We start from the raw sequence: 17,428 nt of genomic DNA on the forward strand, positions 1-17,428 counted from the left end.
TCCAAGTGGGAGCCGGACAGATGTAAGACACAGGGAAGAGCTTTTAAAGTTGCTGTAATAATTTCAGTATAAGCATTAGCAATAGGCTTAAAATACAAAAGGAAAAGCATAGGCTAGGTAAGTGGAAGACGGCAATACTGGTAAGTAAATCATAAAATTATCATAACCTACAAAGGGCTCCTGGATTTTCTAACCAAGATGAAAGTATTTTTAAAATGTTACAGTTTACACAGTTACAGGGAAATTAAATCACAAGCTGGAATTTAGAGGAGGGATTTCTGAAGATCAGACCTTCTGAAAATGAACCCCCACACCGAGACCTATAGAGCTTTGGCAGGAGTGGGAGACTGTGTGCAGGACCTGCATCTAAATGCTTGAAGTAGCCCTTTTCCCATATAAAGGAAAGTTGCTACCAGACTGGCTGCTCCCTCTTCTTGGGGAAGCTATGCAGAGGTTATCCTGCCATTTTTAGGTGGAAACTAATTCTTCCCTTTTTGGGCACAAAATATTTCTTCACCAATTTTTTTGAATTTGGAAAGATTGGGAGCTAAGATTTCATCCCTCTTCAGCTTTATACATGACTAAAACTTCCTCATATTAAAGAGCACAAGAAGCCAAGCACTATTAAGTAGTCTTCCCACATTTCTTTAATGGATGGAAATACACAAAGTTTTCGTGTACTTGAGATGAACCACTCTAACTTGGCAGAAGGAATGACAGAAATCTCCTGGTTCATTGATATCTTCCTGCTAATTTGGGGGCTTTGCTTTACTGAATCAGCATGCAAGTCTGATGTTTGATTATTCTTCCTCTGAACAGCTGGACTCAGCAGTCCTCTACTGGGCTTTACCATTGCTCTGAAGCTGGAGGAGGCATAACCACACTTAAGAACAGACTGATCCTGATGCCCCCTCCTGGAAAATACCCAATTCACATAACCTTTTAAAGCAACTTAACTTTGAACACAAGGGGCCCTAACTAGTTTGATACCCCCAAGCTTATTAAAAGTCAATGGACGGTAGATGCACTGCTCACTAATGCTTCTTTGTAAAAAAACCCAGCCTAGAATTTGTAAAATTCTATAAACACCTTCATCTGATTTTACCCACCCACAGGCCACAACTGAGGAAATAGCTGCCCAAGCACTTTTCTCACTTTATTAAAGAGATGCAAATAGGTTTAGCACAGTGAGATGAAAACACAAGAGTACTGAATCACTCTCTTCTATGCAGATTTGCTATTCATATAGTAACCTTGCCTTAAAAGGTTTCCCTGAGCCAGCAGATAAAGTAAGGGAGGAATGGTCGGTTCTTTTGACATTCAAGAAACAAGTTCTTCAATTAACGAGTAAACAGTACAGATTTTTCCCTTGCTTATTAATTTTACTATTTTTCTCCAACTCTAGATACATCTTGCTTCACAGTATGCAGAACTTTACTTTCCACTCCCACTTACAACATAAAAAATAGGAATGCACAGAAAAGTAGTTTGGACTCATCACATGCTGGTTATTTATAAAGAAACACCAAACTTTGCTCCAAATTTTCTATTAGTAGGAGCAGCATTTGGCAGGGAAGTCCCTTCATTTACTAAGTTAGCAAGAGATATGTTAACCCCTAGATCTGGGCACAGCAAAGAATTTGTTTTACTTGTTTAGTTGCTTCCACTTGGACTTGATATGTATCTAATGGAAATAAATGCAGACACCTCCCTTTAAAGATAAGGTAGGGAATTGTTTTCTGACTCCCTCCAGTCTGTGACCTTTGCAGCCTCCCTAGTATTTAGCATGGAGTTGGCTATCTCCTTTTCTCTTTTAAAGTAGAAGCTGCAGGGGAGCTTCTGACTTTCTTAGGAAGTCGAAGAATATTTGTGATTACTAGTCCTCTCTTCCAAAAGAAAGTTGGGTTTTCTTCCTGGAAAGCCAGATCTTTCATTGCTGTGCCTAACCTTCATGATTTGACCAACTAAGGGTCCCAGGGCATGGGATATTCTGCTTGAATCATCTTTTTTTCCCTTCTTTTCTAGGCTGCCACATGAAATGTCTCCTGACAAGGATCATTTGCTCTTACTACAGGGCAGTGTCATACTGCAAGGGATTACTTTTCCACTGAGGGCAGCTCTGCTTGGCTTATTTTTCCTTGGGAGCCCTTGAATAGAAGGATCAAAAGGACTTCTACCAGAGACAGCTTTAACCTGAGCCTCTGCTAAATGACTAGACAGTAATTAGATGAGGCACCTGTCCCTAACCCACCCCCACAGAAAAAAAAGTTTAGAGCACTTGCTTGAGTGGGGTAGAGCAGTTGACAAGACTGAGGCAAGGCATGCACTGTTACCTTGCAAAGGCCATCCTGAAGAGAAGGAGGAATGGGAACATAGATTAGAAGGTCTGTTGCTCCAGTGCTCCATGGGGAAAATGGCAGGAATCAAAGTTACTTGCCCTCATTTTGAAAAGTGCCCTGGCAGTAGAAGAAGGCATCCCTATTCTCACCCCACAGTGATGCCCACAGCAGGGGAAAGGCTTTTAGAATCAGTCAAGTCTCAGCTGGTGTGGCAGGTGCAAGATGAGAGCAGAGCAGGGATATACACAAGCCACCTGCATTGCCATGTCCTCCCATCAGTTTGACATCTGTATTTTGTTTCTGTGCTGCCATGGCTGAGGGCAGAAGCTCTGCTCCGACACCCTGACACAATGCATGAGCCTAATGATCAAAAAATCCTGAGAAACGCTGCATATCAGCACCAATGGTGGTTGTATTACTGAGATGGCAACCTATGGCAAGAAGGCCAAAGCTTCTACGCCAAGTGCAAAGGAGCACAAGAGTCACTGTTTAGAAAACTATAGGACAAATGAGCACAACAGATACCCAATTTCTCCATTGGCTTCTTAGCCAAGTTGCCCACTTCGCTGAGTTTGTGCTGGGAACAGAGAGGAAGGTTCTGCGTGCTGTGAAGCAAGATGGAGAAAAAGCAAATGCCCTAGCCCTTCACAGACTGTTAGGTTCTTTTTCAAGAGCTCTGCAACTCCTACCCCTCTCTCCCAAAGGAAAAAAGACTTGGGAGCTACATGGGTAGTTTACTGAGCTTTCTTCTATGGTCCACAGTTTAAAAAGAGGAGTGAAAATGACCTGTTGCAGATACCAAGAGGCACATCAAACTGCTGTTTTCAAAACCCTGATTGGTGACCAACAAATCTGTTTTGCATCCCCCTGCCCCAGTTCACAAGCCAGAAAGCTAGGCTAGCCTGCTTCCAGGATCCAAGATGAGTGAAACACCAAAGAAAGCAGGGTGCTGCAAGTAAAAAGAGTGATTACAACTTTTATTTTGGTTTAGCATATTTTAATTTTTTAAAATAAAAGCATAGGACACTAGTTTTTTCCTTGAAAAGACGGGGTCAAAGTTGTGCAGCGATATCTGAATAAACAGACCCTGAGTCCATGTGAAATCCTTCAGACTAGGGGGAGGGAACTGCAGGCATAAGAATCTACTCGCACAGAGCGAACTGTGGTATTGAGGCCATCAATTTTAACCCGAGTCCCCCAAGAGTAATTTATATAGTTATGAAGAAACCTTGACAATTTTTTTGATAGTCCATTCATCAATAAAATGGGATAAGCAGAGCTGTACAGAAACTTTACATCTTAGTTGTATTTTAAAATACAAGTTTAACTGGAAAGATGAATATGTAGCTTCAAACCAAAAGGCAAAAGTGCTCTGAAGAGTAAATGACTATTAGAGATCATCTAAATTAAAAAAAGAAAAAAAGAGAGAGACACAAAACAAAGTGAACAGACCATAACTTTATTGGAGATATACTCAGCTACAATTTTTACAAAAAACTATTAAAGGTAATTGTGATCCATAAGGTGCAGACTGCAAATTTCTGCAGCATGATTACAGTATGAATGAATTACATTTTATGTCCCTTAAAGACAGCTGCAGCATGTGATGGTAAATATTTTATTGTCCATCCATCAAATTATTTGTTATTCATTCTACTTGATTTTAACCATCTTTTATGTCAAAACTATTTACAATAAAAATGCCTGCAATTTCCAATTCTTGTTCACAAACATTTTTTTCTGCTATGTAATTTGCTGCTTTAGTAAATTCTGAACGCATCTACAAAGCAATTTAAATAGTCTGTGGTTGCTAGACAAATTAAAAAGGGAAGAAAACTATGCAATACATTGGATAAAATGTACACACACTTTTAGATGCTGTGAGATAAATTAAAATTAATTGCTCGTGGAGTACAGTGCAATGACCTCTATAAATATTTTTTTTTACATAATTTTGATGGAGCTACAGTTGATATTTGGATAACATTTCATGGTCATAATTGTAGTGTTTCAGCTGTTTAAGAACTCATTGTGTAAAATCATTTTAACTTCTTGAAAATTAAAGTGGTTGAACAATATATATCTCGATATCAAGTACCAAAGTCAAAATCCTTCTCATATTAATCATATAACAAATTCATGAACTCCCATGTGAATGTTTGTATAAAAAAAAAACAAAAAAAACCCAACAGGATTTAGGCAAACAGACAAATGTAAAATCACAGCAAATTACGAAAGAGTCTGATGTTTTCCAGTTTCCAAGCACTGTCAAGACTGGGATCCAAATTCTCTAGTATTTTCTATGTAAATAGGTGCGTACAATCGGTATGGTGTACACATGAGAACACATTCCCCAGTTGCAGGCTCTATTTCAGTGCTTCTGAAACTTTCTTGGCTTGCACACCCCTTTTTTGAGTCCTACTGCTGTGTATCCTTATGATTCCATGTTATGGATAATAAAAAAGTAACACTGTCACCAGAACCACACTCTAACCTTTCCAACCACCTCAGGGATATATCTGACAGCTGTTCTTCATTTTTTTTCCTTTCTCCCATTTACATTTCCCTTTTTCTTTCTTCTGATTTTCATTTCTTCCTCTCACATACCCTCTAGAAGTTCACTGCATGTCCCAGTATAAGAAACACTGGTATATTTATGTACAAGGACAGAAATCTAAGTTCTGGAATAGACTAGATCCTCAACTGAGGTAAGCCAATGTGGTTCCAGATTTCAATGGAGTGATGCCAGTTTATACCTGCTGAGGATCTGGCCCCAAGTCTATGAGACCCTGAATTCAGCTCGAGCTTGTACTCAGATTGGCTTGAACTCCTGTTAAATTCTGTACTCTGCAGTCAGTGTAACTTCATCTAATGAGACTGAAAAAATAGTAGGCCTTTTTATATGAACTTTAGCAGCATCAAGCTGAACAAACACTTCAGAAGTCAGTACATGGCCCTTGATATCCAGAAAGAAGGGAGATTTAGTTAAAGCTGACCAAATTACTATGGGCTGTCTTGTAGCAAAAAACTACACTGTGCATAACATGTTGGTTTGTTCAGAGATAATTACAGGAGTGCCAGAGGTCATTCTAATTTTAATTACTTCACATAACAGTAAAAATGATGTAATAAAAAACAATAGTGTTAAAATACAATCAAGAGTTTCGTAACACATCTTAGTTGTATTTTTCACATACAGTAAAAATGCCACAGACATTACAAATGACCTATTTAAGTTGTGCAAGTAAGTGACACATTGCAGGCATTATAATTATCTTTTTCAAATTCAGTAAATCAAAACAGCAGCAAGGCCAAACCACATTTTTCCTCTCTGTTAAGCATATTTTTTCCTTGAAATGAGGTAAAGCATGGTACCAAGTGCAATGCTTATTTGTGCTACATGAACGGAACAGCGCAAAAAAAGCCATAAAAATAAAAATGCAGCATAGTTAGGAGGACTGTTTAAAGTACAGTATAATAGGACTAAGAAGAACAAAAACAGGTTCATGCCAACTAACCCCCACACTATTCATGAGGAGTCTGTGTGGTTGCTTTTGAAGATGGGTTGCAACAGTCCACTTACACTTGTGCTTATAGCACATCAAGCGATTTCTATCCCAAACTTCAAATTATCAGATTTAGGTCTTTAATATCATACACTGTCCCATATCACAATCATATCAACTGAAGGGTAAAACACAGTTCTACAGCATGGAAACTAAGATGACTTTTCTTTCTCAAAAGATATGAATTATTTCAATGAGGTCACACTGGAAGAGAAATTACGGCATTTAAAAATGCATCAGCAGCAGAAACTACTTTATAGTCAGCCACCGCACATTTCAAATGTCCAATTCATAGGCTTTGTCTAATAACAAAGGGATCACTGAACACATCTGAAATACAGAGAAGAATAACCAAATTCAGTTACTTTTTTTACATCAAAACACCTGGTAGCAAGTGGATTTTACTATCAATTTACTGCTAACTGATACACCTCAAAACCCTGAGATCTCATGACCTCCCAAGTTCCAAGTAACAAACTTGTTTTCTTAAAGAAGTCACAAAAGATTTTTTATAGTGACAACTTTAATGTAATTAACCTGTTTTTTTGTAAGAAAAGCTTTACAGATGATGCATCTTCAAAAAAAAGATTCCTAGACCAAGTACCAAAATTGTTAACATGCTGCAGAATCTTGACTTCTGGAACAAAAAATAGTTATAAGTTACCAGTAGATTTTAACTGGGGATTGTTTATAGCAATTTATTACGTAGAATTTTATTGCATAAAACAAGAGTAGTTTAAACGTATTTCAAGACTTGCAAGATTTAAACTTGATACAATGCTCTCTTTTCTCAATCACTAAAAGAAATGTTTTCTTGCAAATATAAAAATTATTATACAATCCACGTGAGGAAATTAATTCTATTTCCAGATTCTCATAAGAACTATTAGAATTCCAAAAGAATAAAAGAAAACCTGGATAGAAAAAAAACAAATTAAAAAATTTCTGTATTTCAGAGAAGCTTAATGACCATCCTTTGCCACTCAGAATTTTTTTTTAAGAAAGCTAGAGCTGACAGGTTATTTATTTATTTAGTGTGCATTTGTGAGGGGAGAGTGGGGCTTTAAAAGCAGGAAATACAGTATTTATTTGTAATTTAACACATAAAACATAGCATCAAGTTCAGACCAATGTGCTGGAAAACATTAACACACCTTGCTCCGCTTTCTCAAAACTTCAAGCATAATTAACAGGGCAAAATTGCAGCAAACCTCTACTGATATTGGTGGGAGTGCAAGACTACCCACAGCTTTTTTAAAAGGTAAATTAAGAGGTATTATAGTTACAGTGCAAAAAATTAAAATTTCAAGCATAATATATAAACATAGCACCAAAACAGAAAAACAATGCATGCAAAAAAAGAAAGAAAGAAAGAGAGAAAGAAAGAGAGAAAAAGAACTGAGGTATTTAAGTGAAGAGTGCCTACAAAAATCTAGTTAAAGAAATATAGGCAAAAGCCTAAAAAGTATGTTCCCCTCCCCCCTCCCCAAAACAGACTGAAACAATGAGCTAGTTCTCTAAATTAAGGACCTAAATCACAGATGTATCAAAAGTACGGCAGTTTATCTCAAACATCAACTTTCATGGCATTTAACAGCACAGCTTTGGTAGGTGAAATATGCATGCAACTCTGAAAAGTACAGTAAGAAATTTATGTGGAAATCTCTCTAAGTGTAAAGGTGCTCCATTTTTTTAAATAAGTAACCAATTGATTATAAAATCTGCAGCATATTTTAGGTGTGATATGTCTAAGGTTATTTTGTTACAGCAACAGTTTGAACTGTGCAATTTACTCACTACTATGTTTCCAGTATCAGAACTATCTAGCTTGCAGGTTTGTGTAAAATTGGAAATTTTAGCCAAAGACCATATTTTGTTTATGGTATTAAAAAAAATCTGTAGACTAACCACCTCCTCTGTATTGTTAAAAATAACCTAATTACATATATATGAATACAATTTCTATTATAATCCTGTAATAAGTTAAAGTCACAGCTATACTAATGAGTTGTATTGTAAATATAGAGCTGTATCATTGTAAAATGCATAATAAAATGAAGGGAATGTAAAATAGCTTGTTCCAAAAAGGTCAGAAATTAAAGATTACTAATGAGGGTTTATTTAAGGCAAGAACCTTTTTTATGCAAGACAATGTGGCATCAGGAAACTGAAATTTCATTTTACCAGTATGCCAGCCATTTGAATTAAAAACCTGTCCCTAACAAATAAGTGCAATAATGATTGGGAATGTCATCTTAATGCAAAGACGACAAGGAAAAAAGAGGACAATACTGGCACACTTATTCTCTCTTATACCAAATCATCCAATACAGTTTACAAACTGCTTTATGACTGGCACTAGTGCACAGATTGAGGAATTTCAAGATTACTATATATAAATCTAGGAACTGCATTAGGCATAAGCTCCCTGGCCTTCTAATACTAAGCAAAGCTGTACTGACAATAAAAGTCAACCAAAAAGACCTGACAACAATTATTCTGAACACTTGCTAAATGTCATCATTAAAGCACTCTTGTGATTAAACAAAGCGGAAGTGAGGAAAGAAGACAAGATTGTGTTTGCGCAAAAAAACTAACTACAATTAGTTCCAAAATTTTATACATGTTAAAGTTTTGCTATCTATTCAGTTATCAAACAAACTTTAAATTCTGTCTTCAATTTGTTCCTCTCAACATCAACTTTTTAAAAATTTTGTGTGTGTGTGTGTTTTTTTTAATTTTCAATTTTGTTTATTTTTAAGAGGAGTCTCAGCTGTTTAGGACCTGAGGTTGATTTGCTTTGAGGCTTCGTAGTGCTCTTCTTGCAGCTGCAGATTTGGCAATCCTGTAGCTTCTGCCAACACCTTTAAACTTTCCTTTCCCTACAACTTCCACAGTTACTCTGACCTTTCCATCATAAGTTCTTTCTGCAGGACTGCAAAAAAGTAAACACAAATTACAGCCACAATGCGCTAGGGTGAAGCAACACACTAATATTCTTTGCATGGCAGTGAAACATTTAAATATGTATGTTTTCATCTTTCTCTTTTAATTGGAAAGTTTTGTAAGGAAAATGTAATAGGGAAGTAGTCAGTACAAGAAACATCTCTTGCACCTTAGAAAACGAATGAATCTTCTTCAGAGCCTCTTAAAATCCTCAGTAGTTTAGGAGGCATGATTTTAAAATATTTTACAGCAAAGCAGACCCAAACAAATTTACTCTTACCTGAATTTGGCAGTCTCTGGTTCCATCTCCAGCAGCTCTCGTACTGGGGAACGGGGCACATTTGCAGAAAATTTTTCTAAAAGGAAGAAAGGAAAAGGAAAGAAAAACAAATCTAACATAAACTTGATTTTTTTTCCTTCTGACAGTACTAGATGATCAATTACTATAAAGGTTTTTCATCTCTATAAAAACCTATTACCTATTAATGGCCTCATCATAGGATAGTACACTTGCCAAACCATTTCCAAAGACATTCCGCTATCCATATAAATGGCACCAGCAAGTGACTCGAATATATCTCCCATGGCCTTTGGTACTTCAATGTCCTCTTCTTTTTCCTCATCCTCTTCAGATCTTCTGAGCTGTTTGCAATTATTGAAGAAAGTGAAAAAAGGAGCTGTTGTACTAAGCAGTTTTTTTTAAATCAAGCTTCAGAAATACAAAGTTCTCTCTTCCACCCTGTCCTGCACTGCCTCCTTTGAGCCTTTCATTGACAGTTGTCCACAGCTAAATCATTTCTGTATTCCCCCATGAAATCGAGTTGCTGAATCTAGCGTTTTTCAAACTTGGAAGAAAAAAAAAGAAAAGCAAAGAAAAGAAACACCATATACAGAGACCATACATGCTTTTGAATCCCACTTGCAATAATTCTGTAGGATTTCACCATGGGTATGCTTTTTCCAATGTGAAACTGACTTGTCTCAGTCAGTTAATGCCAGCAAGCCTGCATAGCCAAGAAAGTTTCATATTTTAAATATCTTCTAGGTGGAGGCTTTCAAAGCTGTAAGTCTAATTTCTGGATGAATACACCATGCTCAGTGGGATGCAACTGATATATACAATTTTCATAGGTTATTTGCCTCAGAAGGCAGGTGTAGTATGTGTTAGTGAAATAAATCATTAACAAGAACAACCTAGTAGTGTCAGACTGAGTTAATACTGTATGTATGCTTAGTTATTTGATGCCGGTGGGGGGGGAGTGTTTAATGCATGTGGCAGTGTTTTCTTCTATGCTATCCTATTCATTCCAGAGTGCTATTTTTCTTTTATTGTAGAAAGGTTTGTACATGCACAAAAGCTGCATGCCTTGATTCCAGTACATTCACTTACTGTAATATTCATTTCACTTGCATGTAAAAATCATTTTACTTAAGTCCAAATAACAAGAAATTTGAAGTGAATAAAACTATGATTTGACCACTGCTCCCCTACATAAATATAAGTGAATATCTGCCTATCTTTTTCTCCCCCCAGTGGCCAGCCTCTCACTTAGTTTGGCTGCAGTTCATGAGTTTAAAATGCTATGGCAAGTCCTCAGCCCTCTTAAGTAGGTAGTATAATATCATGTACTAGTCCCACCCAACATTTATTCCTAAAATAAATGAAATGGTGTATACACCCTTCAAACAGCAATAATTAGTATTACTAAACATGTTAGGGAATTATGCAGTACTTCCCTAACATGTTTAGTATAACATGTTAGGGAATAACAAAAGAAAGAGGAAAAGTAAGAGGTACAGGAGAAGAGACTAAAAGGTTTTATGAATGATATCTGGAAAAATAAGAGCTGATGATGTGGAAAGGTATATAAAGGTTGATCTAGTTGGCAGGAACTTCAGAAGCAAAAGCTCTTGCATTAATTGTGATGAAATAGCAGAAGATTCAGTAAGCAAGTGCCAGGCTTAGGAACTGGGCAGAGCAGGATAGAGAGTAACAGCAATCCAGGGAAATGATAGACTGGGGTAGGTAACCCCCTGGCACGTGAGCCAGACCATGACATGTGAAGACATTTTGCTTGGCAGTTGTGCCTCAGGGAAGGGGCTAGGGCTGCACTGCCACAACAAAGATCGAGCCCCCCACTGTCTGCCCTGGCACATCAGCATCTTACAAGTTGAGGTTGCAGGTGTTCTTGGCCCTCTGCCCAAAACCACTGCTGACCCCTGTGATATATTATAATTTGCTGATATCTCAGCTGTGATTTCTGAGGTGCTCTTCTCTACCAAACTGAGGGAATGGGAACACTATCATCATGCAAGATCACTTGTGTAAATCTTTAGTATTCTTTACCATGGGACTGTTCAGTGTCAGTAAGGGGGAAGAATCTTTTCCTATTCAAAATAAGGACAGAATCTGATCTGTTGCAACCAAATCATTTTCCCTTATCCAGGCTTCACAGGATTAATAAATGTCCGCTCTTGTTAAAAATCGTAAGAATCGTATTGATTCTTTTTTGAACTTGGAACAGAAATTGAAAGGTTTTGCTTTGTGGTAAAGTGCCAGGTCTATGAAGACATGCTTATATATTCAAATATTTTGATCTCTAGACCTTACATTTGAGTAATCAAATGAGCAAACAATTCAAGACAAAAGATAGCAGGTTCTTATTCACTGATTTAATCAACATTACTTTTAGAATATTCTTAGAAAAGGGATCTCTCTCAAAGTAAGTTATACTTCTTTTCTAGAAAATTGTTTAGGTTCTCAAATCAGAGACTGAAAAGTTAAACCAAAACATTAAGAAAAGCTGGATGGCTTAGGGGCTTGAAACAGAATGAGGTCTTTCAGTTCTAGGGCACTGGTTTGAATCAGAATTGTGCAGTAGCTTATCTGAAAGCAGCTAGATTTAGTCCATTTCCCAATAACACATATCCTTTATTACATATGGTACTTAGTTTCCCTGGCCACTGTAGACACACCCTGTGTGCACAAGTCTCCAACAGAACTGCTTTTAAAATAGTATGCTTGAAAATTGCTAACAAGGCTTCCCTGGCCAGTAGAAACAGAGCATATAAACTGGTAATAAAGGAGGCTCTTGGAGCTGCATGGAAAAAAATGTTGCACTAGCATAAAGCATGCAGTTGGTATTATACCAACTTCACTGAAACGCCAGGGAAGAATCCAGGAATAATAGCTAGTATTGATCCTATTACAGTTATTTTCTGAGCCCCTTCATATAGTAAAACATTTTAATAAAAGCATGTAGCATATAAAAGTACTGGATTACTGGCAACCACCTGTTGCTTTGGCTAGCGTGTATTATTATGCTAAGAAATTTGATGACATCCTAAAATCAGACACTAAACACAAACACTTTCAAATACCACTAACCTCAGAATCCATTCCTTGCATTTCATTCTTTTCCATCTGAAACTGGACAAAGTCATCAATAACATGAAACAGCTCAGGAGAGACAGCTTTGAAGTACTTGTGGTAGTCATACTTTACAGCTAATGATGCAAAAATGGTATTGTTGACAAGAGCAGATCGCAAGTCAGTGAGAACTCCTGGAGAGTGTTGCCGTGGGTCTTCATAAAGGTGCTTGGTTATGAGGTAGTCCAAAATTGCATCTCCCAGGAATTCCAAGCGCTGGTAACAATCTTAAAATATTAGAAATAAAAGGACGTACGGCATCACCACTGAACTTCTTTAAACTACCACGTTCTCTCCAGGCCCCTCGTTAGACAGCTCGGTCCTTTATACCACAAATTAACCAAATGCTCAAAAAAGATAATATACACATTTAAAACATGGGTAGCTTTTTGTTGGGGTTATGTTTTGTGTTATTTTAAAAGATACTCAGTGAATTCAAAAAATAAGAAATGTCACCAAATATACTTTGTAATGAAGCCTGAATCAAGCACCCATTTATAGCTTTGTGGCAAAAAAAGCAAATCAAAAAAAAAAAATCAAAAAAAAAAATCAGGGCTTATAATCAATATTACAAAATCAAATCAAAGGCATTAGCTGTACCAAATAAATAAATTCAAATGATATTTTATTGGCTGGCTGAACTTAAGAGAATGGCAACCAAACTTAAAAATAAAACAAAAACCCAAGAAAGGAATATTAAAAGAAAAAAAAGTAGTGGAGGTATATTTAACAATTAAGATTTTTCATGCAATTTTCTATATCTTTAGGCTTCTTGAAGTTTAAGTGTTCAGCGGTATTTCAGTTGCAGGACTGCTGTTTTTAATTTTGAAATCTGAAAACAATATTGGCTGTTGATGTTAGTTTAGATTGTGAAGGGGGTGTAGGATTTTTTTTTCATTTGTTTGTTTTTAAGAGCACGCCATGAATAACTCCTGAAAAAAGCAAAAGGAATGGTTTATGGGGAAAAGGAAGAAGAGAAAAACACTGAGAATGTTTTAAATGTGAAATGACTAGTACAAAGCAGCTGTCTGTACCTAGTCACTGGGAAGCTGCTAGGATTTTAACTTTTACTTTTCATGGAAAAAGTATCACAAACATGCAAGTATTCTCAGAATAGTCTTCTGTGCCAGTCTGAGTAAAAGATTAGAAATCAGAATTCCCAAATTCCATTCAAGTTTCTGCCACTGACTTACTGTGTTAATTAGCTTTGGTCATGAAACTATCCCTTAATTTTCCCATTTTTCTTGTGGGACTCAAGATCTACCATCTATTGCCTCTGAATATTGTGAAACAGTGTTTTTAAAGAAGCACACGTGCCTAGAAATATTCACTGTTAATTCTATGCATGGAAGCCTTACTCAGCATATAAACACAGTAGTATTTGTGATTTCTTGGGAAGAATTTCTCCTTGAAAAACAACCTCTATTTTTTCTGAAGCCCATGCTGTTTGGTCAAGGTATCACTTGACTGAAACAAATCCTTCTTTCCTAAGAACTAGATCCTAAGAAGCACTAAGCATTTCTAAAGCTGAGGACACTTTATCCAACATGCACACACACAGAATTGGGCCCTAAAATATTCCTCTGTATTCCCAAACTCTGGTGGGGTAAGGGGAGACTAAGACAAAACAGGGATGAAACCCTGCCTTAGTAAACTCAATGGCAGGAGTTTGCAATCATTTCAAATGGAGCCATTATTTTTCTTATTTTAAATCTCATGCTGACAGAAAATACTCTGGATTTTAGAACAAGTGAATATTATATTTTAGAAGATATAATTTAGACAAAAATAATTACAAATAGTCTAAGACTCATGTTGTAAACCACAACGTCGTATCCTTGTAAATAACTCATTTAGTTTTTTTAAACTATGCGCAGTCATGTACACATGTGCACACACACAAATGCACACAAACTTTATAGGAAAAACTCCATATGAATTACAGAAATTATGTATGGAAACAGCTCACATTTCTGAACAGCTAAATATTTAGTAAGTTACTCAAACATCTGTTTAACTTTAAGCATTTGAGTATAAAATGCGACAACTATTTTACAGTGACATTTTTCAATTCACCACAATCTATTCTTTGTATTTTGCTACCACATGATCCCTTTCAGCTAATAAATGACAGAGTCTTATTTTATAGCTCAGGAATATAGTCACGGTGATGCTCCTGGGATGAGAACTGGGGAAACAGCTGCAGATTACACCACCTTTCATTTTATTTTATGCAAACTATCGTAACTAGTTCTAGCAAGGCACTGCACTTTCCAATGTTATTTGCAAACTCAACCAGCTGAGTTTAGGATTAGTCCTGAGCATATCCAGCTGATGGAGAGGAGAGTTAAAGAAGGAAAACAGAAAAAAAAAGACTCAACAATTATATGCTGTACACTTGAAGCAGGTCAAACCTGAGTCACTTACATACCCTTCTAGCATTTAAAGAGCGAGAGGTCACACATGGTTGACTGGGATTTCCCTCTAAAATAACTGAAACAAGATATTCTCCTCCATTTTCGTAGTCATTTTTGTATAAAGCGGCAATTCTTTTAACATATAAAGAAGTCTAGTAGTATCTCATGAGGAAAGATCTGCTCATGAAGATGACCTGCATTTTATATCCCATAATTATATCTAATGTAGGAATGAAATTATTTAAAACAACTTACCAGTAATGGTATTGTAATGGTAGGAGGCATGAGTAAACGCCTGAAGAAGATAAGCCTTGTTCTTAAAACTGTAGTTAATTTTCCTCTCAAAGTTTTCAAAGCCAGATATCAGGTGATTCAGGGTTTTTTCAGCATCTGGATGATCAAACATACACCTTGGTGGAATCTTCAAACAGCCGTACTCCAAGTCTTTATAGAGAGAAGACTCCAAACTGGCCGCAGAGGTGGAAGCACAGTTTGGTGGAAGAGTCTTCTGCTGACTGATAAAATTCTGTCTCTTACAGCACAAAGTGCTGTCCCAGTCAGTTTTTTTAATTACAGGGAGCACCTTTAGCCCTAACGAACAAAGGAAAAGCTGAGCAGCTCTTTCACCACAGCTGGTCAGATAGCAGCCCAGCAGGGCTTCCACACAGTCTGCAATGCTTTTGTCAGCAATACACTGCTCTGTATGTAAGTCATACGAGATAGACTGTTTTCCTGCATCAACACCACAGTTTTCTTCTGACGGATTCCAGAAGCCTACTACAAATTCATCCTCTTCGACAGCCTTGCTAGGATCCAGATAGCACATAGCATCCCAAGAGCTATAGTCGAAATCATCAAAATCTGATGAAAACTGAACATTACCCAGGGTTGATTTTTTGGGTGCTTTCCATTCATAACTAGAATCAGTGGTTGAAAAGGGTGAGAGAGACATTTTCTTCACAAAAGCCCCTGATCCCATTAACATACTATCAATGAATTTGATATGTTCCTGATCGTACTCCAAAAAATCATCTTCAAAGTCAGCTTCTTCCTTGGGTAACCGCCACATTAGGTCTTCATCTTCCTCCTCATCATAATCATCAGGAATTTTACCATTAGGCAACAAGCCCTCTCCTTTTGTCTAAGAGAGAAAGCATAAAAATAAAATGAGGCAGAAGGAAAAAAAAGTGGTTATGCAACTCTGTTTTAATAAGGTATGTAGGTAATTATTTTTATATTACTCTATATTATGCTCACTATCAGTAAACTTTAAAAGAAAAAATAAAAACATTTCCTGTCAGTTAATATTATTAATTACATTGTTTACACCACATGCACAGAGCAAGGCCAAATTCTTAAGACTAAAATAACTGTCTCAGAGTACAATTGATTTGCAAATGATATTTTCTACTAGAAACCTCTGCTGTTTTACAACAAATTGTTTCTTTTTAAACATTTTAAACAGAAATACAAAAGAAAAAAATGTGTACATCTGTCACTTAAAACTAAAAGTCAACCAAATATTTTACTTGCATAGAAAAAAGAAAGAGGGGAAACCCCAAATAGTTAGGCAGATGTACCCAAGTCATCTCTTTAGATGTTCTGTGTCAGTCTCTGGCTACTAAACGCTATTACCTATACCCAAGGAAGTAAAATTAAAATCTTTTGTTCTGTAAATAAAAAAAAAAAAAATGCCATAATAAGGATTTTATAAACCTTACTTAAGGTAGAGCTTAGGCATATTGCCTCATGATAATACAACACAATCACATACAAATGGAAAATTTGTTCAGTGAAACAATTAGAAAAATCTTTTTTAGTTTTGTGCTACTGTAATCATTTTGCTTTATGCAGAAAAATGCATTCTTCCACGTCAAGTATAATTAGTTGCAAGTAGTTTATAGTCTACTTGGCAAACATGAAGGAAAACAAGTTTAGGGAATCAATGTAGGATGATTTTTATATTATAGAAAGAAAAACAGGAGCTCTTATGCCAGTTAGTTTGGCAAAAGTCTGATGTTTATGTGGGTGACAGTCTGGATAGCATGTGTTAGTGATTCAACAAGTGATCTAACTTTCTAAAAATGTTAGATATAGGCCAATATTTGGTTCTACAGTACAAACTGCATTTGAAAAAAGAGTCAGAAAAAAAGAACGTTTAAATTCCAATAGAAATGAACTTTCAGACTATGTTTTGCCAAGAAGATTTTTCCAATTTGTCATGCATTTTTCTAATGCTGCGAATCTTTCATTAGATCAGGTCTAAAAATAGGAAATGCAGAAACCTTGGCATATTTCTTAAAAATTACATTTTTGACAAAATAGTAAGGTCCCCATTAAGTAACAAAGGATAACACCACATAATATCCGAAAGGGAATACATTAAGAGAATATTCTCTTTTAAGATGTTAATTAAACAAAACTAAGTCTTTAGTTACTATATCAATTTAATTGAAACTATTTTTAAAATTATTGCTGGATTTTCTAACATCTAGTTTTGCCTTGGTTGAGAGAAAGCAGTGATATTTCATGTTTTTCATTAATGACGATTATAATAAATTATAGCCAAAACCAGGAATGTGTAGAATATCTCACTACGGTTTTCACTGGCGCCTTGCTACCTGATGTTCTGGTATTAAAAACAAAACCCACCACAAAAAGCAGTGTGGTGCACGCAGCAGCAGCATACACCACTAGAAATGGAGCCTGGCCATCCAGAGCCACCCTCAG

At 36.4% G+C, this 17,428-nt stretch overlaps 1 protein-coding gene across 4 annotated transcripts in view; it reads right to left on the minus strand.

The window, feature by feature from the left end:
• Positions 1–3,782: 3,782 nt before the first annotated feature.
• The window catches only part of DICER1 (dicer 1, ribonuclease III), a 109,385-nt gene continuing 95,739 nt past the window's right edge, over positions 3,783–17,428 (minus strand). For all 4 annotated transcript variants that reach the window (XM_019552465.1, XM_019552463.1, XM_019552464.1 and 1 more), the window contains 5 exons: positions 14,954–15,839; positions 12,240–12,508; positions 9,331–9,493; positions 9,132–9,207; positions 3,783–8,840 (listed from right to left, as the gene is read on the minus strand). In XM_019552465.1, the coding sequence (XP_019408010.1) occupies positions 8,675–8,840; positions 9,132–9,207; positions 9,331–9,493; positions 12,240–12,508; positions 14,954–15,839 (1,560 nt within the window). In that variant the 3' untranslated portion in view covers positions 3,783–8,674. The remainder of the gene's footprint in view (positions 8,841–9,131; positions 9,208–9,330; positions 9,494–12,239; positions 12,509–14,953; positions 15,840–17,428) is intronic.

Source organism: Crocodylus porosus, unplaced genomic scaffold, assembly GCF_001723895.1.
Source record: "Crocodylus porosus isolate Cpor-Errol unplaced genomic scaffold, CroPor_comp1, whole genome shotgun sequence".
Lineage (NCBI taxonomy): Eukaryota > Metazoa > Chordata > Crocodylia > Crocodylidae > Crocodylus > Crocodylus porosus.